Source organism: Monodon monoceros, unplaced genomic scaffold, assembly GCF_005190385.1.
Source record: "Monodon monoceros isolate NGI ecotype Baffin Bay Population unplaced genomic scaffold, NGI_Narwhal_1 Super_Scaffold_13, whole genome shotgun sequence".
Classification (NCBI taxonomy): domain Eukaryota; kingdom Metazoa; phylum Chordata; class Mammalia; order Artiodactyla; family Monodontidae; genus Monodon; species Monodon monoceros.
Window position 1 is genome coordinate 36,734,869 of NW_021703769.1, and position 23,715 is coordinate 36,758,583.

Here is a 23,715-nt window from a genome sequence, read left to right on the forward strand (position 1 = left end):
AATATAGATCTCCTAGCCCCACCCCAGATCTTGTGACTCAGAACTTCCAGGGATGGGTCCCAAGAATCAATGTTTTTGAAAAGCTCCCTCTATGCCTCTGATAACAGCTAATCTTCCCACTAGCCTTTGGGAGGCCTGGGTATGTTTTATGGACTCCTTGAGGAGGATATAAACTTAAGAGAGGGTATTTTTAATGTCTCTTTTAGGCCACCTTCACTCCCCATCCCTCATTAATCCAACAGTGTTCTGTTCAAAAGTAGTACTCAGTAAGTCACTGTGGAGTGAATAAATCCTTGATTTATCCACAATTGCAACTTGCTTTGTAACTTGAACATCCACTGGTATTTCTAACTACATTTCAACCCAGCTCATTCTGGTGGGTATTCTCTTTGTAGTCCTTTCTGTCCAGGAATTTAAAATATGTTTCCCAGGTCAGACCAGACAGCATTGGGGGTAATACCCACCCCCATCACACTTAGACACTCAGCTGCTCTGCCTCCCCATTGGACCTGTGCTGGGCTTTGGCGCATGGGCTTTGGCTGTCCTTGACGTACGGTGCATCCACTGGTTTCCAGAGCATCCCCAGGAATGGAGGCGGGCCTGACCCCTTGCTCTGGGTGCCTGCCTGGGCTGCTCAAGCTGCCGAGGAGGGTATCTCCCTAATTAGACTTCTGGGGCCGGTGGCCTTGCTCCACTTCGGTTTGGTTGCTCCCTGGAACTGTATATAGACACACCTTTACAGGTGGACATTTTTATTTTATTTAATTTTTAATTTATTTATTTATTGTTTGCTGTGTTGGGTCTTCGTTGCTGCACGCGGGCTTTCTCTAGTTGCGGCGAGCGGAGGCTACGCTTCGTTGTGGTGCGCGGGCTTCTCATTGCAGTGGCTTCTCTTGTTGTGGAGCACGGGCTCTAGGCGCGCGGGCTTCAGTATTTGTGGCTCACGGGCTCTAGAGCGCAGGCTCAGTAGTTGTGGTGCCCGGGCTTAGTTGCTTCACGGCATGTGGGATCTTCCCGGGTCAGGGATCAAACCCGTGTCCCCTACGTTGGCAGGTGGATTCTTAACCACTGTGCCACCAGGGAAGTCCCTACAGGTGGCCATTTTTAAAACGAAAATCCTCAAAGTATTACCAAAGGTAAATAAATAAATGGGGGGAGAGGTGACCAGGGAAAGATAGTTGCAGCATTTTCTTCCTTAGCTAGACTCAGAGCTAGCGTCCAGGTTGTGAAGAATCATTGATGATTGATGATGACCCATAGCAATCCTCTTGGTTAACCTGTTTCTTAAATCCTGAGTCCCCGTGCAGTGCTCACTCTGGACTTTGGATGGCCTGCCCGTAGCCTTCTTGAATATGTTGGGTTTGTCTGTATTCTTTGCAGAAGATGTCAGGGTCGTTAGTCACACAGAATCTGAAAAGCAGCAGTGTCATCCGGGTAAGTCCTGGAGGCACTTGCCACCTCAGCCTTAAGACTTTTGCTTCTGTATAAGCCACGGTTGCATTTTGATGCCAGATGTGAGAAGCCATTAGTAATCAGGACAAGTCCCTTGGGAAGTCCTGCTCCGAGGTGGTAGCTGCTTCCTCTGAGATACTTGTTTGGGGGGCACCAGGAGGCTGCGATTTAGTGACAAAGGGGAGTGAATTAACCCTAAAATGTAAGAGTGAGAGATTTCTAATGAGATCTGACAGTTCAAGGGCTGAAGGAGTCTAATCTCTTTTCTCCCCTGCCCACCCAGTCTTCATACAAACGTAAATATGCCTCCTTCAACAAATTGCCAAATGTGGTTTTAATTTGGAAGCGGGAGACCCTGCCTCACCTTTTTCTTTGTTCTTTTTCTTTCTTTCCTTCTTTCTTTTTTTTTTTTTAAAACACGAAGTCACAGGTTTTGTACGTTTTGAGCTAGACATTTCCTTCTGTCACACTGTCACTCTTTCTGTTGTTGTTTTCTTCCAAGGACATTTCCCCCATTGTTGTCAGAGGACTTCGGGAGGAGAGTCGATTGTCCTGTGTTTTTTAGAGATGTTTTTGAAGTTCCCATAGGAAATGCAGAGTGCTCTCTAAGCTTAAAAATATATATAACTAAATAAATAAAGGCAGCGGTTGAATCGAGTATGAGATGCAAAGAGTGTCACTATCACAGCATCGTATGTTATGTGGCCTGTGCAGTATCCGTTGTTGTTATTTATGACCCTGTCTGCCTCCATTGTGGACTTCTTCCAGCCTTGGGGAATTTACATCATTCCTAATAGCAAAAGGCTTTCTGGTTCCCACAGAGTTGTTCAAAGCCTGACTCATGCTCCTTATGTTAATTGTTCAGCTCTGAAAATACAGCACTTACAGGGTGTGGTTGTAAGGGGGAGATCTACTGTACTTATAGGGCATGTTTAGAAGTGTTTCACACATAAATCTCAATCTCTCTCTCTTGTCATTTAACTTTTAAACTAGTCCTTTTTAGTCATCTAGTAAGTCTTAGGGAAAAGAAAAGGGACAAGCATCAAAATGCAGTATAATCCAATAAAACCTATTGTATTCTATTCACTGACTCTTCAAACTGACTTGGGTCATAACTGGACATGACTCTGAGTGACATTGGTCCAGGTCTGAACCATAGGCAGAGTTAGTGAGAGCTAAAGGCTGGTACTTAGTGGCGCAGGGCAGTGGTTTTACGAAGCTCATGGCATCGCTCTGTGGGACACCCGGGCATCACGCTGATGGCTGCCGCCTACCAGGCTCTCTGGGGCTGTCATTCTTAATTCCAGTGTAGGTCTAAAGCTAGGACCTACTGGTACCTTACCAACACCATTCCTTGTAGCAGCAACATTTTACTGTGGAATTGGCTGGAGAAGGGTACTTAGAAGTGTACCAGAAAATAAAAGAAGTTAACACGTTTTCTGAATGATCTACATGCTAACAAAAAGGAAACAACTTTCCAAAAGTAAGAAATGGGTCAGTGTTGGTGATGGTTGGGAGGTTTTTACGTTTTTTAATTGCTTCCTTATGAAGCTTCCATGGGAATATATAAGGATAGATAGAGAGATTACCTAAGAATTATCTAAAACCACGTTAGTGCTGTCAGTTTAAGGAAAAAAAAAAACCTCCCAGTTTTTTAGTAACCAAGATTACAAACTCCAGTTTTCAAAGTACCCGTATTGAAAGGCTTAACTCGACACTGTCTTGAGTATTGCAAAAGCCATATTTTGCATTTTTGTCAGTAGAGAAAATGTAAGAATTCTGAGGCGAATCAGGGTACAGACCACTGTGCCACCAGGTCTCTCCGGAAGGTCAGGCCCACAGTCACACGGCTGCCTGGCTACTGACCCTGGGGCGTCGTCACAGGGCCACAGAGATATCAGATAGTGGCCGAGAGTTCCCACATGTCTTGGAATCACCATCTTGCACGTTTGTGGTGCACGTTCATGTATGAAACATGTGCTGGGAAGCCAAGGGAAGTGACAATTTACCCAAAATTTCTAAACTAAAAAACATTAGAAAAGCTTAACATGACGTAGTTACATCCAGTCCTCACCAAATGAAATCTGTTCACCGGGGCATTTGGAGTGGAACTGTTTTTCCTCCTGTTCAGCTAATAGATTTCTGGTTGAACTTTTGTTATCTTTTGGAATAGCCGGGAAGAGCTCTCCAAGGAGCGTCGGAGGATCGTGCTGCATGCGTGGAGAGGCCGCTTCCTCCTGGCGCAGAGCTCAGGAGAAACGCTCTGCAAGACCTGTAGGTCCCATGAGTTTCCTTTTCCTCCCTCTGGGCTGTCTGTATGGGTTGGCACATAACACGAGGTCTAGAATTCAGCAGGAGTGCTCGGACCCTAATCACAGAAGCCCCTCCGGCGCTGACCCTACTCTAAGTCACAGACTGGCCTTTCCTCCTTCCAAACTCTTTTTCTCTCACTTTCTGGACAGTGGGGAGCAAGGCCTTGCTTCACAGGTGTGTCGCAGAGAGTAATTAATGACAAGCGCCTTGAAGATGAAAAGCACCTGTTGAGGGTATCTCGTACAACTTTCCGAGCAACCCCAGACAGATCTGAAAAAATACACTCCTTTCCTAAGGTGCCTGTTCTGACCCTCGTGTCACTGTGATAATCCTCGGGCCCCTCAAAGCAACAGCAAGAACACAGACATACATATTGGTTCCAGACTAAAGCTTAGGCTAAAGAAATATTGTAGCCCCAGTATTTCGGGTTTGGCGGTTTAAGAAGCTCCTTGCCTTCACAAGGCCCCAGTCTCTGCATTCTCCCTGGGCAGCTTCTGTCCTGCTCCTCCAGTGAACTTCACACTCAGAGTGCAGTTTACATCATCAGTTGCATGTGTGTTGTAGAAAGGGGGTTTGTGTATGTACAAGCATGTTCTTATACACACACACACACACACACACACAGAGCCTGTGCTTTGGATGTATTTGAGCATTTACTTCTGGGAAAAAAATCAATGTATTAAATGTAGGCAATATTGATCTTTAACATCTGAAATGAATGCCTCTCAGCCTTAGTTAAGATACAAACTCCATCATAACTCCATTGATAACCCAGTGATCGATAAGTAAAGTGTGTCCTCGTGTACTGGAAAATGTGATGGCTCTTGCTTGATCTGGTCTGCATGTAAATATACACTTGGGGATTTTCCTAGATTGGCCGAGGGGTGAGGAGAAGGGAGAGTAGTACATGCGTCCTGCTTCAAGTGTAAGAAGTGTGACAAGGGGGACCTGGAGGAAACCTGGCCATTACAGCTTTACAAAACAAAAAAATCTTTCTTTGTTTTAGTGTGAACAGAACTGAAACAAAAAGGAGCATCGTGAGCAAATCGCGGAGCAGCAGGAACAGTGTGGGAACATCCAGTGACTCAGTGATTGCGGAGGTAGCACGGAAGAGGGGGGACAGCCAGGCCCCATCCGGTCCCCCGTCCACGGGACAGGCGGAGGCTTACATAAAGGCAGCTGAGAGCCACCGGGGGCTTCCTGTTCCAAAGCTGGAGAAAGTTCATCAGCCCCCGCCAGAAGGCACCAGCAGCCAGCAGAAGCCTCATCCTGGGACGCGGTTAGAGACGGGGCTTCTTCGCGGGAGCCCTGTCTGTAGCTGTGAGTCAGCATCCCCGGGTCCAAAACAAAGTCCACGAGGGGCCAGAGCACAACAGAAACGCAGGAACCGCAGCTCTGTGGAAGACGCCGACCACCGCAAGAGAGCTTCTCTTGGAAGTGATCGATTAGTCCCGAGGGAAATAATAGTGGAAAAAAAGCAAAGCTGTCAAGGTTTTGCCAACTTCAGAGCTGTCAGATCCGGGGTTACTTTTGAAACGAGATTTGGCAGAAACCGCGTCTAATGAAGAGTTGCGTGCTTTGTAAAATCTCTCCTCCAGACATCTTATGAAAAATAAGCCAGGGCAGGCACGGCAAACTGGCTCAGCGACAAACACTGAAAGATTAGCTACGACTCAGGGCAGCCCAAGCAAGAAAAGAAAGAAGTACGAAAGAGGCCACTAACTTACGGAAGAAGATTGCAAACTCGTAGTTGAGGATGTAGTGGCCAAGCCTGTGACAAACGAGCAGTGTGTCTCGATGCCGTGATTTTAAAGGAATTCGAATGATTGTTTCAAATACAAAATATATACCTGCGTTGGGGTCAGCTTTCAAAGCAGCGGCCTCCAGGAGCCTACGTGCTTGTTCTGACAGCATTGCTACTTTCTCATTCACACTTTATAACTGTCTTCAGAAACTTACTTTAATGATAACTAGCCACTCGCTTTGTTGGCAGTGACAGTGTCCATGAAGGAACCACATGAAGAAACCAATCTTGTGCTTCCTTGTCACATCCATGTACGGACCACACGACGGGCCACGATGCTGCTGGTCAGTTCTCCTGCCCTTCAGCCTGAGGAGGGCGGCCAGCACTGGAGGAACAGGCTAGCGGTTCACACTGTCTGCCTGTGGCACCAGCATCATGGTCTGAATCTGTGGAAGAAATGCATAGCCTGGGTCCCACCCAGACCTACAGAATGAGAAACTCTGGGGGATTCTGAAACCTGCCCACGTTCGAGAACCACCGGGCTAATTGGAGTCTCCCTAGTGTTGATTCCCTGCAGCCTGGCAATTCTGGCCTCCAGCGCATCGGCAGGGGCCCACGTGTGGACAGGCACCCGTCATGCCCCCTCCAACCTGTAAAGCACCTGGGTTCAGCGTATGAGTCACTTTGTTCCCAGGTTCTTAAGCAGGGCGGCCACAGAGCCCAGGGAGCTGTGACTTTATCCTAAGAGTTGCAGGACATTTACATATAATTCAGCCCAACATTAGGGGAAGATGTGGGAGAAGCTTGTTCTTGCTTGTAGCTCAGGCATGTCCCTGCCCTTGCCGCCACCTCTAAGGTTCTGGTTTAAGTTCAGGACAGACAAGAACCCAAGTGGAACTCAGCGGCCAGAGTTTGCGGTTTTCCACTTGGAAGGCTTCACAGGCACTTTAAATTTCAAACCAGGAGCCTTCCATCTGCAGTATCACCCACTGTTGTCTCCAGTGGGCTTGCTGAAATGTCACATAGTGAATCATAGCAATGACTTATTTTGGATGGACACCTACAGTAGATTTTCTTAACCCAGTTTCATTCTAAAATAAGGAAGAAACCATATGCAGAGGCCACCCGTCAAATGTATCTTTTTTCCTGCTCAACATTGGGTGGTCCTTTGAAGTAGTACCTCCCTAGTAACAAGGAAAATCAAGTATGTTCCCCAAAGTGTAGGAGTTAGCAAAAAATAACCCAGAAAAAGCCCAACAATATAAAAGAATATGGAAGTAGACACAGTGTAGGTTCATGCTTAAGATTAATTAGTGGTTTCTCCCAGCTCATTGTGTCCTTCCCCACTCTCCTTTCCCCTCTTAGATTGCAGGGCAAGGCTCATTAAGAGGCAACCATATTTCATGGCATCATTTTGTGTCATGAAGCTAAGTCTTGCTTGCCATACCTGGCCGTGGATACAGGTGCTAGCCCTTTGATGTTCCAGACTCTTCTGGTAGCCTGTTCCCTTCCTGTGGTCCCAGCCTCACCACCCCCACCAGGAACATGGCCCCGTCCACTGATACCCCTTCCTCTTCCCACTTAGCTTTTTTCCTGCCCCAGGTGATTCCAGTCATAGGATTCTATAGGAAAGGGAGCCCAACAGAATACCAACCACAGTGGAGCAGACTCTGCTCCTCCAGTAGGGGCAGACTACACAGGGTGGAAACCTCCTGAGAAGGTGGTAGAACATGGCCCATCCTGGGCCCCTCTCTCAGAGCGATGCGTATTCTCGGTGTGCTCTTCACTAAAGACAGGACCACAGTGTGTCACTGAATCTTCTTAAACAATTATTGGAACAGTTTAAGCAGAGAGGGCACAAATAATAACCCAGGGAATAGGCCAAGAAACAGTGAGCTCCCTGGAAGAGTCTGGAACTAAAAAGAGCCATTCCAGTAGCTGCTGCCTACCCCAGAACTAGGAGATATTTGAACTGGAGGCACCAGAGAAAGTTTTTATCGAGTTTTTATTTCATTAGTTAACCTAGGCCTGGTGGTTAAAGCCAATACTTACACGCTTAGTGATCGTCCTTCAAGAAAAGACTTGTTTTAGAGTTTGGTGTATTTGTGGAAATAACAGTGACTGTGATCTAGAGGGAAAATAGCACCCTTGGCTGTAGATAGATAGGGTCTTTCTCACAGCCATCATGTACGTGGGATTTTTATCAGGATTAACAGAGGGAAGAGCTCTCTGCTTCCGCAATAGGGCATGTGTTTGAGGAATTTTACCTTTAAGCATTTTCCTTCCACATGTCTGAAACACCCCTGGATCTCTTGTTACTTGAGTGGTTCTTTGATTCTTTGGATATCTGGAAGTACGGAGTGGAAAAGGGCTGCCAGGTTTTTTTTGTTGCTTATTAGGTGGGAAATGAAGAGTTGGTTCTCTACTGCCAGAAGTGGGTGTGTTTTGATATTCTTAATAATCTTAATAATTTCCAGCATCTGAAAATCTGAGACCCTGTCAGTATTCTTAGTTAAAAAGAATAAGTTCTTCAACCACTTACTTCATAAAGCAAATTAAATGTATAGTCAAGTTCCCGTAAGTCTAATGCTTGGAATCCAAGTCTGATGCTATGGATCCAATTTGATTAATGTTATAACTTTGAACTCCCTAACTTTCTCGATGTCATGGCTTCTACGTCACCTCCAAGTGCTTTCAAATGACTTTTTAATAGATTGGTGGTGTTTTTTGTTTTTTTTTTTTAATGTTCGCAAATGTCTGAGAACAGTCAGTGTGACTTTTCTTACACATTTTTCTTTTCTTTGCCTCTGGAGGTTAACTGTCATCCAGATATGCATATAAATTGCTAAATGCAAAGGAGCAAACGTTTGGGGAGAGAGGAGTAAATGCTGCAGCTTTTGTGCTCACTTATTTTAAATGAAAAAAATAGGAAAAATGTATTTCATTTTATAAAAAGCAAGAGTCACGAAAACTCTCTGTATTTTGATTTTTGGAGACTATAGCTTCTTTCTGAATGAGTATCTCAGGGTATATCTTGGGGACAACAATGGGATCACAGTTAATTTGTTTGCTCTCAGTGTCATGTTTGGACTTTAGCATGGATTGTTGTGCCTGTCAGTGGCTTTTGATTTCAGAAAGAGCTCAGAGAGAGCAGAGCACGTAAGGGAAGGAAACCTCCGTACCCAAGAGAGTGGCCTGGGATCACGGTGTCGCCGTTCCCAGTTTCCTTGAATTCCTTCTTGGCAGGACCCACTGTAATATCTCCACAGAATTCTGGTGAGTGGCCTTCCTTTGGCTTTCCTAAGAGCCAGAACCTCTCTTTTCAGTGTGCTGTGCTATGTCTTGAGTATGGAAATCCTTTCAATTTCTTCTTTTATGAGGAAATTTCCATGCTTGGTTTGTCAAGACAAGAGAGTTCAAACGTTGTTATTGAAACACAAATGAATTGAAACGCGTTGCAACAAGTAAGAAATCAAAGTTAAGCTGATTTCTGTTAAACAGTTTAAAGTCTTCCTTGGTACAAAATAAATTAGGCATTGTAAAATGAAGTTAATTCAGAAAATCACTCAGGGCAGAAGTCTAACCATGTATATCATTGGTGTTACAATTTATGATGTAATTAAATTCTCAGAAATCTGCAGAACTCCCTCTAATTTGGTTTCTGTGTTTACTTAACAAGACAAGGAACAAATACATGTCAACGTGTAGCTTAACAGAGGGAACTTGAGTGGATGAAATTACTGCCTTTAATTGTCGAGAACTGCTCAGTACCGGGGTTGGATTGAATCCCATAAGTTGTATTATGCAGCGTGATGTTACCTGATGATTGCTGTTACCGTTACTTATCAAAAATCTTGTTAATTAAACAAAAATCAGTGAAACCATACATTTGGTCCCCAAGCACCTGACCAGGCAACTAAAGGTATGGATTTGACAGATCCCCAGAATAAACTTTCTTCAGTCAAGGTAGAAAGCCAAGCACTGCAGGCATCACCAGAAGAGCTCCCTTCTCCCGTTAGCCTTATCCTCTCATTTGTTTTGTTTAAACTGCTAAAATAGTTCAAATAGTTGTGCACGCCTAGGGGATGAAACTAGTATGTAGTGTAAATGAGCCTGTTTTATGAATAAAACGTAAAATTGTTTTAAAAAAGTAAATTAGTGTATGTCACTTTTCTTTAAAGCGAGTGAATTAACCCCAAGGAATATACATTCAAAATGCCCTTTTCTGAACATGCTATCTATAACATTATGTTCTATTGGTTGGAGACTTTTTCCGCCTTGAAGCAATTCTGAAGTTTTGAAGACTGTGTTAAAATAATCAAAGGGGCTCTTCATTTGAACCATTGGCCCTAAAGATTTAGGTCTGGAACACCCTGTGTGGGATGTTGTGATTAAATTGTCCCGTAAGACTTGGGGCGGCCTCTACACTGCAGCTATGTTACCACTTCTGCTCCCAGTGTGAGTCAAGATAGACTCCTCTCGTGAGGGGTTAAAGGATGTGACCTTGACTCCTTTCCAGAGAATCCTGACATTTCCCAAGTGGATTCATTTCCATTTTCGAAGTGAATTTACTCCTAGTTCAGCACCGAATGAAGCCCTGGGCTGACTCTTTCTCTGCACTGCCTTTTATGACAGGATCCCAGGCCTCTCTGGTTGCTTGTAAATATATTTCCCCTCAGATCCTGTACATAATTTTTCAGAAGCATTTCAATATCAGCTTGGAATAATACATCTGAATAGCTGTACGTGAAATGCGGAGAACTGCTGCACTCGACAAAGCAAAGCCCGTTTCTTCTGGCCGTTTTGGTCATGGGTGCCATGTGGCCGGCCCAGGAAAGCTGCCCTGGCCTGCCTGGGGCTACTGACAGCCCTGCTGTTTTACCACCAATTGGTTCATGTATTTGGGGACAAGTCACTTAACCTCCCGGGCCTCAGTTTCTTCATCTGTCAAATAATCTCTGATAGTTTAAGTACCACACTTGGCTCCACAGAGCCCCGAGGTAAGCGTACCACTCCGTGTATTAATTTCACCATCCGTTTAAAAGTGGGTTCTTGACACTGAAATTGGAATTACCTGGATAGCTTCTATTGGCCTAGGCATTGGCAGTTTTAAAAGCTCCTTCAGTTCTCATGAGATGCCACAGTTAAGAACTATTGTTTAAAAGCAGAGGGTAGGGACTTCCCTGGCCATTCAGTGGTTAAGACTCCGCGCTTCCACTGCAGGGGGCATGGGTCGGACCCCTGGTTGGGGAACTAAGATCCCGCAAGCCGTGAGTCGTGGCCAAAAAATAAGTAAAAGTGGGGGGTGGAGGTTTGAGTGTGTTTAACTGGATGTTAAAAGAGGCAGGGTCTGCGAAGAGCTGAGTATCCTTTAGAAGAGAGGCTTTCTGCAGATGAGAAATGGGCCTACTTTCAAACAAATGGGAAGGGCTTAGGCGACAAGGTATCAATAGGCATAAGTTTTAATCCGACAAGAGACGTGTTCTCTTTTCTCCCGAAGGCCCCCTACGTTACTTCTGCTGCTTTAGACCCGACACGTGAGGCTACCTTCATCTTTGCCAGCACTGAGAAATTGTTACCCTCGTACAGAAGATGAGTTTTTAAAGCACCTAAATAATTGTCTGGGGTTTACCTTTGATCCGTGATCATTAATATCGTTAATAAGCTCTCGAAAAGTGCATGTGAATCTCAAGTTCACATTTGGCAGGGTAGTGGAAGAAAGAACGCTTTTAAAATAGTTTGGCTCAAAAAAGCGCATGTGAAATAACCCTGTGGGAAAATCAGGAGAATTTCTCATCCTCTAAAGGATTACCTAGGATGAGATGCTGACCTTGTATTTTAAGTTCAGTTATATTTCTTAAAACCTCATTCATTACCCACCCTGATTTATTTTAGGTGGTGAAGCAGGCTGTGGGAGGAGACTCCGGTGATGTACAGTTTTCATGTTTGCTTTCTGTTTTTTCCACAGTTCCCCAAAGATCATAACGTGCATATATTTCTTTAAAAAAAAAAAACACAGCTTCTTCACGAGATTTACTATGGTTTTTTTCTCTCAGAAATTAGAGCTGAAGAATTCTCTCCTCTGTGGGCTTCCAAGGCAATCCAGCACCAGAAGGCGAGGTGCCCAGGGTGAGCAGAGCCCTGACCTCTGCGGGGGGAGAGGTCAGTTCAGCAAGAAGACTCAAAAGGGAGGAAGAAAAGCAGCTCCTCAGCAGGGAGTTTGACTTGCTTCAGGGCAGGAGAGCTTTTATAAATAAGGGCCCAGTCTCCCACGCCCTCTTGCCTGTTCTTCTGTTACCAGCCCTGTCTCTGCGCTTAGACACACACACACATCGACGCACACGCTCATGGACACACACAGACACACTTGTGGACACGCCCTCATAGACATACGGACATGGACACATCGATGCACACACTTGTGGGCACACAGACACACACACTGGTGGACACACACTCATGGACACACACACACTCATGGACACAGCCTCAGCTCTCACTTCCCCCACTGCCTCACATCCCTCTCTCCACCTGCCCCTGGATTTGCGGGATGGACAGGCAGACCCTTCTCCAGAGGAGGCAGGTGACAGATTGGCTGGGGGTTTTTCTGGGCCCAGGGGCTCCTAAGGCCTTTTCAGTTCCTCCTTCACATGCTCAGCTGGTGAGAAGAATGTGGAGGGCTCTTTCCCAAACCCACTGTGGGTGCCTGGGAGGACTAAGACCAGCTCATGCGTTCCTGTTGTCAGTGGGAGGAGGGGGGATGGTAAATTAGGGTGACCTCCAGCCCTGACGTGACATGCGGGCTGTGCGTTTGGGATATGTCCCAGTGGGAGGGGCCTGGAAGGCCTTCCCGAAATGATGTCAGCGTGAATGGGGGCATGTGAAACAGCAACCCTGCTTTGCTTTGTATAATATATTCTCCTTAAAATGCTTGCCTGTGAGCCTTTCCCCAGCGCTTTCTGCTCAGCTCAGTGACCTGTAGAGCAGGGTGGAGCCTACTTGGGCAGAGCCCGGGGCAGCTAGAAAAGCATCCTCAGGTAGCTCTCCAGTGGGAGGAAGTGCTCTCTGTGTCAGAACTGCAGGGGGTGTGCTGTTGGAGTTCTTGTTTTGATGCTAATAAGAACCTCCAGCTGGAAGAACCTTCTGGATCTCACCTGACATCTCTGTACAGGCTCAAAGACAAGCAGAGTCTCGGTCCGTCTGTGAATTTTCTACATCAAATTGGCCTTCCTTTCTCTTGAAGACAGTGTTTCTCGGTACCACTTTATCAAATCGCATGTTCTGGGTCCTGGTTGTAGAAACAACTGTGGCTGCTGTTCCTCGTGTTCGTAAGGTCTAATTCTAGGTCCTAGTAATATTTTAGACAAGCGCACCATACTTGAGAGAATCTTCACTTTCTGCCACTGGCTTTGCATGCCCACCCAGGCCAGCGCCCACCATAAGAGCACAAACTTAGGAGAGAGGAGATGGTGGGAGAGTAAGTTGGGCTCAACATTTAGCCCCTTTCAGTGCATAGGAGATGGTCACAGCTCAGTGAGGACAGCCAGGGAAGGAATATCCCTATAGGGAAAGGCATTACAAAGTGATTCTGAGACGTCCAGTCCACTGAAAGCATCAGCAAGAAAACAGGCGTCAAACATTATCACGTTTCATGAGGAGAGAAAACTGGCCCAAGACTGTGTGTCCTGGAGTCCTCCAAGGCCAGGCACCTGAGCTTACCTTGTTTGGCCTTAATTTTTTGAAACAGTGAAGAGGATGGATATGGAAGAACTATATTCTATTAGTATTATTTAGAGGCTATAGCGAGTCATCTACATTCTCAGACCACACACTGTTGTAGAATTTAATTGGGCACCAAGATTTTTTGTGATCCTGTAGTTCATTCTTGTCTTAAATGAGCTTTTCTATCTGCAACACTGGTAGCAGACACTGAATTGATCCAGGAAAAAGTCCACGATTTATATAGTCAGAACCAAATATGGTATAGCACCCACACCAGACACAGCCTGGTGCCACCCCCTTTACAAGAGGCCTGCATTGGTTTGCTATTGCTGCGTAACAAATTACCACAAACTAGCAGCTTCAAACAACACATAGGTATTATCATCTCGGTTCCTGACAACTTTTAGCTGGGTCCTCCGCTTTGGGTCTCAAAAGGCTGGAATCAAGGTGTCAGCTGGGCTGTGTCCTCATCTGGAGGCTCGACTAGTGAAAGGCCCACTTCCAGGCTCCTTTGGGTTGTTGGCAGCTGTGAGACTAAGAGCCCTGGGGTCCTGCTGGTGGTTAGCTGGGAGGGGTTTGCTCAGCATCTCCTGGCTGTTCTCAGGACCTTGCCACATGCCTACCCCTCCATCTCAGTAATGGAGAAAGCCCTTGTGCTGAATCTCTTTCATATTTTGAATCTCTCTGACTTCTTCTTCTGTGACCAGCCTGAGAAAACTCCCTGCTTTTAAAGCTCCTGTGATTAGGTCAGCCCCACTGGGATAATCTCCATATTTTAAGGCTAACTGAATTTGGGACTTTAATTAGGTCTGAAAAATCCCTTCACAGTAGGACTTAGATTAGAGTTTGGTCAAAGAACCAGGAACCAGGAGTCTTTGGGAGCCATCTACCACCAGATCCAGCAGCCCTTGGCTCTTCTCTGACAGGGGCCCAGTTCAATGGTAAGAGCGGAGGATGTCACTGAAATCTAGCTGGATTCCTTCATCTTTTAATGGACTCTCTGGTCTCACGGGATGCTAAGAGAAATACTGAGAGCAGCGTTCTTTCTTCCTGCGGCCCTTTTTCATGAATACTAACAGTGGCACACATTTCTTATCACCATATCACAGATGGGGAAACTGAGGCACAGGGAATATTGGAAAGTTTCCCCGAGTTGGTGAAAGTGGCAGAGCCTAGAATCCAGGCCTGTCCAAACCCAAAGCCCAGAAATTGCTGTTGGGCCGCTCTAGTGTGCGCCTAACACCGCCCAGGCAAAAAATACTAACGCCAGGAGTTGGGATGGAATAGCTGCAAGGGAATCAAGGAAGTGCGGCTTCAGAGTGCAGGCCCCTGACGGCTCAGTGCTCAGCCTGGCCCTGTGCCCGAGAAGGTGAAAGTGACAGGCCCAGTTGGAGGCAGAGCACCCAGGAGGAGATGTTTGGGCCTATCTATTTAAATTGAGCTATAGTTGACTTATAATATTGTGTTAGTTTCAGGTGTACAACTTCAGATGGTTTTCCATTATAGGTTATTACAAGATATTGAATATACTTCCCTGTGCTGTATGGTAAATCCTTGTTGTTTATCTATTTTATATATAGTGGTATGTTTCTTTTAATCGTATACTCCTAATTTATCCCTCCCTCTTCCTTTTCACCTTTAGTAACCATAAGTTTCTTTTCTATGTCTGTGAGTCTGTTTCTGTTTTATAAATAAGTTCATTTGTATCATTTTTTTATACTCCACATATAAGTGATATCATATGGTATTTGTCTTTCTCTGTCTGACTTACTTCACTTAGTATGATAATCTCTAGGTCCATCCGTGTTGCTGCAAATGACAATATTTCATTCTTTTTTGTGGCTGAGTAATATTCCATTGCATATATATACACCACATCTGCTTTATCCATTCATCTGTTGTTGGACACTTAGGTTGCTTCCATGTCTTGGGTGTCGTGAATAGCGCTGCTATGAACATTTGGGTGCATGTATCTTTTCAAATTAGAGCTTTCATCTTTTCCAGATGTACGCCCAGGAGTAAGATTGCTGGATCATATGGTTAGCTCTATTTTTAGTTTTTTAAGGAAACTCCAGACTGTTTTCCATAGTGGCTACATCAATTTACATTCTGTTCGGGGCCTCTTTTGTTGAGTGTTGGACCGAGAACGCACAGGAAGCAAATGCAGAGATACCGGCCTTGGGTGCTGGGAGAGCAGAGGGGGTGGGGAGGCCTGACTCGCCCCTCCCACTCCCTTTCCTTCACATCTCAGCCACCATGCCCTCAGTTTTGTGCAAAACTGTAGCTGTTTCACATTTGTGCTCTTCCTTTCTGTTTTGTGCCTTGGATTCTTTCAAAAACACTTCCCAAAACCATCCCTGCCAAGCCAGAGAGCCCTGTGAGGGTATCTGATTGTCCGTGTCCTGAACTTGGAGGGTTGACATTTCTGTCCCCAGGATGGAGTTTTCCCAAATTGGTCGGCGCTGGTGCCTCAGCGCATAGGAAACTTTAGCATACTACGCCTAATTCTGGCCTCCCCAACATGACAAACAGGTTAGAGATGTGGGACCCACTCCCATCCCTCCTCAGCGGGTGGGGAGAGCACAGGTGTTGGTGGAAGAGGCAGAGTGGCCCACGGGCGGTTCCAGGAACTCCCAGGTGCGTCTGTGCCAGCCCCGTTGCATCCCGTCATGGCGTGGCTGCACCCTGTCGTAGCGTGGCATCACGTTCAACTGCCTTGGCTTTTCATCTTTTTAGCTGCTCAAGGGCTTTTTGCTCCATAACCTGGACGTAGCCTGCCAAGGAGGCAAGCGTGGTTAGGGGGTGTGAGAGGAGGCCTGTTGTAATTGCAAATCACCTGACACTGGCCGGCACCCTCCCAACTGCCTCAGACACGGAGAGTGTCGTGATCATCCTGAAAACCCCTGTGGAAGGGCGTGCACGTGTGTGCAGCGCAGGGAGGAGTAGGACCTAGGGGGCTGTCACTTGCTTTCCTTTCTGAGCCTCTTTTCCTGCGATTCATCTTCTAATTCTATGAAGCAGAAACTAGAAAGGACATGTGAAGCTGCCCAAGAACAAGGAAATCACCTCCAAAGGGATGCACCTTCATCTGCCTTTGATTAGGAAAATATCTGTTGCTCACAGATTTATAAAGATGTCCCTTTCTAGGCAAAGCCCAGAGGAGGCACAGCTCAGCTCAATGCCACTGTCTTTACAGCAGCTTCCTGCGGCCCCCCTTTTTGTTAATTGCGGATCTCCCAATTCTTTACCTTTGAAAATCACATCAAGGGCAGGATCTGGACATAAACCTGGCAAATCCCCGGAAGACGCAGAAAACGCAGCAGCCCAGCTAGCAGGAGCCCCAGGTTCTAGTCTTGGCTGTCGCTAACTCTGTGTGGCCTGGGACAGGTCCCTGATCCTCTCTAGGCCTCAGCTTCCCCTTCTGGGAAAGTAAGGAGGGGTAGATCCTTTCACTGGTAAGGTCACCGATTGCATTAATACCCGGGCGAGTCTCCAATGAAGGCTTCTCAACTGCACATTTCTCAGAAAGGATGAAGTAAAGCAGCTTTTCACTCTTCAGGTGCAAAACAGAGCCGGGGGCCAACCCGTCTGGGCGCTGAGTAGTCATTAGGAAGCCAGCTGCTAACTTGTGTTCCCCTGGGGATCGTGGAGGAGCCCCACTGTCCCTGCCAGGAGAGCTTCTCTTTGAAACAAAGCTGTTACTTTCATGTTGCTGGCATCTGCTTTTGCTCTCGGAGTAATTCAACCCTTGGGTGCCCTGATGTGGACAGTTGCAGGGGACGGGGCGGGGCGGCGGGTGAGGCCTCCATTCAAGGTTCTCATTGGGTTTAAGAGCCTTTACTCTCCAAGTTAATTTCCCCAACTTTCATATCACAGGTTAATACGGGGCCCGTACATAATGATACAGAATTTAAGACTTATAAAAGCTGCCTGGGACTTGAAAGAAACACACTGTAAGCCAGGAGGCTGTGCCCGGCATGTGGGAGCAAGTGACACAGGTAGAATTCATAGGATTCAAAGCCAGGGAGCCGCACCCTCGTGACACGATCTCAGAGGGTGCCATGCAGGTGTGCAGGCCCGTCTGTGCCAGGCAGCGGTACCCACAGCCCTGCGAGCATCACCCCCACTTGCCCTTACTTTTAACCACCATCAGAAGGCAGTTGTTCACAAAGGGAAATTCGTTATTCTTAATAGACCCAGGAATATCTCGTGGACTTAAAGTGACACAACACAATTGCCCTAATGGTTTCTAAACTTTGTTTTTAAGACTTCTGGGGCCAGAACCCCACAGAACGGCCTTGGGGCACCCTTCTACCTCTGATGACCAAGCTGTCTGTTGGCATAGTTGGAGCCTGACATAGCCCGAGCTGGCATGTTTAGCTGCTTGTGGGATGGAAAAAAAAATGTTAAGAAAAATAATTGTTGTTTTTGCAAACTATCTATTTAAAAACAGAACCTCAGGAAGCAGATTTCTGTTTCAATGCTCAGATGAATCAGAGTTTACAAAGTATAAATACACATTAGCAGGAGGAGACTTCCCATAACCCAGTACTTGTGTGTCTTCCCAGCCCGGGAACCTCTGAACTCCTGTTTCTCATTCCCAGTAGAGGCAAGAAAGAAAGCCGCCGTCAAAGCGGAAACTTTGCTGGAACTTTGCTCGGCCTAAGTCGCAAACCTCTGCAGGCCGGTGGGACATTTTTTTTTCTTTAAAGGTAACTAACTGGTTTTTAGCCGCACACTTGCTCACTTTGGGGTCGACAGATGTATGCCGTTCAGAAATGTGGGAAACCCACAATCTGGTTCCTTGGGCTCTTCGCTACCTAAGAAATATTACCAAATAAGTTAACTTTGACTCACTGACCCCCTCAGATCAGCCAATAAAATGAAGCTCTTACACCACAACTTGTTCAAGGGGAGGTGTCGTTAATTTGCTTAAAAATGATGTCAGGTGGCAGTTGAGCAACAAACCGGCTTCCAGAATACTTGATTCAGTTTAACAAGGAGGAAAAACCTTGTAATTAATGGAAGAGCTTGTACTTTAGTACTTCAGTGAAGCTGTTCTCAACGTTTGCTGTACCTAAACCAGGGAGGATTGGGGGAGGAGGGGACAGCTTGTTGAAAATACAGGTTCCCAGGCCCCACTTACGAATCATAGGCCAGGCCTGGGACTCTGTATTTAAGAGTAACCCCCGCCCCAGCTTACAAGTTCCGCTTCTGCTCATCACCCAGTCTCACTGGGCTTTTAGTCAAGATATACCCCCCTTTTTCTAACTCTGCATTACATAAGTCTAGAATCCCAGGACAGTGTCCCATCCTAAAGCACCCAACTTTGAGCTGATGCTTTCCCGGAGTTTCATGGTATATATGTGCTCTAATGCTGGAGTTCTAGTTAGCCATGTTTCTGGACGGAAAATTCTTCCTTTACCAGGGCCTGCTTACAGAGGGCACAGGACATTCCCAGGGGATAGGGAAGGTTCTAAGTCCCTTCTTTTGCACATTCCTGCCCCCAGGATAACCAGGGCCTGGAGAAAGGGGACCACCTCCCTTAACGACCAAGGCCGTGGCTTTGAGCCCTGTCCAGATGAGACCATCTCATCCTTTCCACTACCCAGCCTGTCCTGCATAGAAGTCTCCTTAAAATAACAATCACAAGATCACTTCCCTCCTGGAATAAAGAATTGCAGAGGCTCATTAAACTTTTTTCTTGGCACACAAGCCTTTGGCAACTACCCAGGGAATTCTGGGTCCTGCAGAATCCAAGTTTACAAACCACCGGGGCAAGGTAGCATTTGAACTCAGACTGTCCTGCTCGTCGGGTCTGTACCGGGAAAGCACTGCTCCCTCCCTCTGACCTGAGCCCCGCAGAGCAGTGATACGGGCAGTTCCAGGACAGGGAGACATCGTGGAAACCCAGACCCGTCACGGTCCAGGTCCTTCGCGCTCCCTCCCCAAGCCAAAACTCTGTCCCGGACTGATTCCCCTGATGGCCTCCACTCGTGCACAAGGAACCAGGGACACTTCAACCCGCCAACCATTCTTAACCAAGATGCCCATCGGGACACACCTCCTAGCCTGGTAGAAAGAGAAGCTTCCCAAGAATGAAGAAAGATAAACATCCCCGTAGCTTTTCCTCCGCTCAGTTTGTCACTCCAGCTGGAGTTATACTATGAAGACTGGAGGGGGGTGACAGCCTGGGTGTCACAGCTCCGAGGAGGGTAAGCTATAGCTTCCTAACCAGAGGAGGGAACTCCTGGCAACTCCTCAAAGCTGCTGGAAGCTGTCCACATGCCTGTCACTGGTGGTTCATCCCTCGGTGCCGAGATGCCAGAGGCAGAGCTTCCCCCACTCTACCCCGCCCCGCCATGTGGGGCAGGCTTGTTGGCCTCTGGCCCCAGCAGCCACAAGCAACAACCACAGCTCACCTGCCCTTTACAGGTAGGAGCAGCCCGGCTCTGGCACCCCAAGGGTGCACGGGAGGCCAGCCACTCGTGCACTCCCTAGGAGCAAGGTGGTGAGGGGCAGAAGGGCCCTCACCCCAGAAGCTTATAACCACCACCTCCTGCGGAGACCAGCCCAGAGGCACAAGGGGCACAAAAGCCACAGGGTGTGGTCTGCAGTGAAGGCAGGACATCCACATTCATCCAAACAGCCAGGGGAAAATAAAAGAGAAAGCATCCAGTCTCCCTCCTAACCCCCCAGCACCAATTCCAAGCTATTTAAAACCCTTTTACTGCGGTGGGCGTCCGCCCCCCCCCCCCCCGCAAGTGCTCAAAACAATTCAGTCCACACTGCAGGCCATTAATCCAGTGGTGTTTATTCAAGCAGTATTCACACTTGCTGTCGAATAACAAGGGAATCTAGGCCCCCAAGACGGGGCTCACAGCTCCAGCTTCACAGCAGCCCCTCGGGGTTTCGAGAACGTTATGGCTGAAAAGGCTTTCCGTTCTTGATGGGGGCCCCTGTCAAGCACAGCCTACTTCTCACACCCCAGTCACCAGGACAGACCCAGGGCGCTGGCAAAGGCACAAGGCAGAGCCAGGCAGAACTACGTAAGCTCAGAAGAGGCCACACTGGTCCGTGTTTTCGTACAAAAAAATTTAATAAATATGACTTTTCAAAATTTATTGCCAGGAACAACACATCAAAGATGTATGTTTATGTTCGTATAACACTAAGAGGGCAATACAAAGGATCTTCACGGTCTTAACGGTGAACCGACGAAGTCAGTTTTTAATAAGTCTTTTTGATCTTAAATTTCGTCATAGCATTTTGATTTCCTCACTTAAGGCAGGCAGTGGACTCTGGCAAATCTAAACAGTGACCTTTCTGGACATTTTACGGTTCAAGTATTCAACTAGCTTATGAGAATACTCCCTAAATGCAGTAGATAACAACACAAAATCAAATCTACAAGTGGTTCAGTCTTACATTACGAATGGTGAAAAGAAATCAGAATTTACAAGATAAGATTGGTGTGCTTCCAACTTCACACAATTAATTTGATATCTTTAATGATCTTCAACCACTCACGTTTTGGCTACGTTTAGTCATAGCTCAGCTTGTTCCCTTAAACTGCTCGGTAGCAGATCACCTGCCTGTCTCTTTCAAGTCTAAAGCAAAACAAAAAAAAACAAAAAAAAAAACACTTGTTCTAGACTAACTCTCAAACTGCCTCAGTCGGGGTTTTAAACATCTGACGTCGTACGAAAAAAAAAAAAAAAACAACTCCACCAGTATTCCAGGCACAGAAGGCCATCCTATTGTCTTAAAATAAACTATTTTCAAACACCTTAATTTTGGCTTATAGGCAACACGTAATAAGAAAATAAGGTCAAAAAAATAAAGCCATACGCTTACAACGCTATCAAAAACCTTCAATTCTAAACACGTACATATAAATAAAAAGGAATGATGTCTTAAGGCTCTTGATTATTAAGTTAATAAATCAAATATACACAGTGATTAATAAAAAAGAATTATTTACAGAACTATACAAAATTCTACTTTTGACACATTTTTCCTCTTTAAATTCTTCATTTTACCAGCAACTGCTGACATCAAAGTCCCCCTCCCCCAACAACAACAACAAAATACAATAAAAAAAATAAATAATAAACTCATTTGTGATAGTTGCTGTGGTTCTGAGCTGCAAAGGCACTTTTCAAATACAGAACTACTTGGACGTCATCATAAAACCAATATACAAAAACAACTCAAGAGTCAATAAATATAAATAAAAACTATGATCCTAAGACTGCATCACCATCGGGACATCTGGCAGAAGTGGAGGCTGGAGACCTCGGGGGGCCGGGTGTTCTCCTGGGAGCCTGATCCGACAGGGGCGGGGCCCCGGGGCCTGGTGTTTGCATAGCTGTGCGCTGAAGTGCTGCCCAGCCAACCACAGAAACTACCATTGCCAGTGTAAGCCAGCTTGTCAGAACTTAAATTAACACAGGGGTTCTACGTCAAGGACAGCCTGGGACCGGAACACGACAGGACAGCTGGAGAAGCTTCTGGAACCCCGGGCGCCCTCAGACTCCGCCCGCCGTCTGCTATACGATGTACTCCATGCGGTTCAGGCTCTGCGCGCTCTCCAGGTCTCTGTTGTCCTGTTTGTTTGTCCAGTTCGGGTGTTTGGCCGGCGTGCCGTGGGGGGGCTTCTCCTCTCTGTCGACCAGCGTGTACGTGGCCTGCCTGGCGAAGCGGGCTTTCTGCTGGTGCTTGTCCATGTCGTCCTCTTCCACCTCCGAGTTGTGTGTCCTTATTTTGGACATTTTGGAGTTCTTGTTCTCGTAGTCCTTGATGGGGACTGTGTTGGCCCCGTGCTTCTCGATGGGGTTCTTGATCTGGTTCAGCTGCTCCCGCACGTTGTTCGTGGTGCTCTCCTCAGAGGCCGAGCGCGCGTGGCTGCCGGGCTTCCGCCGCTTGCGCACGCACCAGTAGAAGGCAGTCACCAGGCAGCAGACCCAGGCCACGGTCAGGACCGAGCTCAGCAGGGGCACCAGGAAATCTGCAAGGCAGGGGCACCCCCGTGAGCCCTGCGCCCACGGCTCCCCTGTCCTTGGTCCCTAAGAAGGGCGCATGGGGACGAGTCCCTTTCCCAACCACACATCGTCACCTCCCAGCATCCCTGAAGAGACCAGGCCGAGCAGCAGCCCGTAGAGGCTCCCGCCTCGGCGCGGAGCAGCATCTGGGCCGGTCACGGGGAGTCTGGCTACTTAGGCAGCTCATTAGAGGAGCCGGTTTTCAGAATCACCAGCAAGAGGGTCCCGGCAAGCACGGCTCAAATGCCCCCAGTGGTCCTGCGCCCGGCAAGTCGCTTCACTAGAACGGTGATGCTCGGGGCACCCACGGGGGACTCTGGACATCCTGCGGGGCCATCGAGCCATCTATCAAACCCGTGTCTCAGTGCTTAGGACGGGCTGTCCCCCGATACCGGAGCACAGGACAGGCTCCGCACAGACACACGCTCAAGGCACAGCCATGCTCTTCCCGGGACCCAGAGACAATGCGTGCCTGGAAGGGCGCCCGCCTGCTGTAGCACAGCTTGCAGGCAGGGGAACAAGTCAGGGCCGCCTCTGCCCTTTGCCATGTGACCTTGGTCACGTCAGCTGGCCTCTGTTTTCTCAGTTAAAAATGGGGGGTCCTTGAGTAGGGAACCGTCAAGTAACTCCCCACCCTGGAGGTTTTACTGGACGCCGGTTGTATTGGTCTTATTTTATTTTTTTTTTGCGGTACACGGGCCTCTCACTGTTGGGGCCTCTCCCGTTGCGGAGCAACAGGCTCCGACGCGCAGGCTCAGCGGCCATGGCTCACGGGCGCAGCCGCTCCGCGGCACGTGGGATCCTCCCAGACCGGGGCACGAACCCGTGTCCCCTGCATCGGCAGGCGGACTCTCAACCACTGCGCCACCAGGGAAGCCCTGTATTGGTCTTATCGATGAGACGGACGTGACAGTCCTCACAGAAAGGGACCACTGCCCCCATCCACCTACCTGTTCTGTTCTTCAGAGGACGCCTCTGAACTCTCACTTCCGCAACGGCGGCGATCAGTGAGCTGTTCCCTTCACGTTTACTAACAAGATCTATAATTTTGTCGGTGATTTCCTTGATTGGGTTTCCATCATCCCGGATGTCTTCAGCGGACTGGAAAAGGAAGACTCATCAAACCAGAGGGTCAGGGACACTCCACAGTCACCTTCATTCAAAATTATTTGACCACACGTGTACGTCAAGCTCTCCTTCAATGTATCTGCTCATCTGGACACTGGCTAAGTGAAGTTTCTGAGCTACTTGGCAATCAAACAACTAAGCGTGCATGGGTCTCATACTCACAATGGCCACGTGTATTTCATTGTTTGCAGAAGGGGAAGGCTCGCAAGCTATGTAGATTGAATATTCAGCAGAAACATTCTTCAAAATATTCAAATTCCGCAATTGGCTGCAAATATGCTCTGTGGTGAGACCCTAGAACGAGATTTTTAA

General features: G+C 47.3%; 2 protein-coding genes across 4 annotated transcripts in view; one reads left to right on the forward strand and one right to left on the reverse strand.

The window, feature by feature from the left end:
* The window catches only part of SLX4IP (SLX4 interacting protein), a 184,043-nt gene extending 174,383 nt beyond the window's left edge, over window positions 1-9,660 (forward strand). Inside the window, 3 exon segments of the mRNA XM_029219919.1 lie at window positions 3,626-3,726; window positions 4,772-5,237; window positions 5,239-9,660. Of these exon segments, the coding sequence (XP_029075752.1) occupies window positions 3,626-3,726; window positions 4,772-5,237; window positions 5,239-5,487 (816 nt within the window). The 3' untranslated portion in view covers window positions 5,488-9,660.
* Window positions 9,661-20,027: 10,367 nt separating this feature from the next.
* JAG1 (jagged canonical Notch ligand 1) overlaps window positions 20,028-23,715 on the reverse strand; it is a 35,690-nt gene continuing 32,002 nt past the window's right edge. For all 3 annotated transcript variants that reach the window (XM_029220145.1, XM_029220146.1, XM_029220144.1), the window contains exons 24-26: window positions 23,566-23,697; window positions 23,226-23,376; window positions 20,028-22,241 (exon numbers count right to left, since the gene is read on the reverse strand). In XM_029220145.1, the coding sequence (XP_029075978.1) occupies window positions 21,784-22,241; window positions 23,226-23,376; window positions 23,566-23,697 (741 nt within the window). In that variant the 3' untranslated portion in view covers window positions 20,028-21,783. The remainder of the gene's footprint in view (window positions 22,242-23,225; window positions 23,377-23,565; window positions 23,698-23,715) is intronic.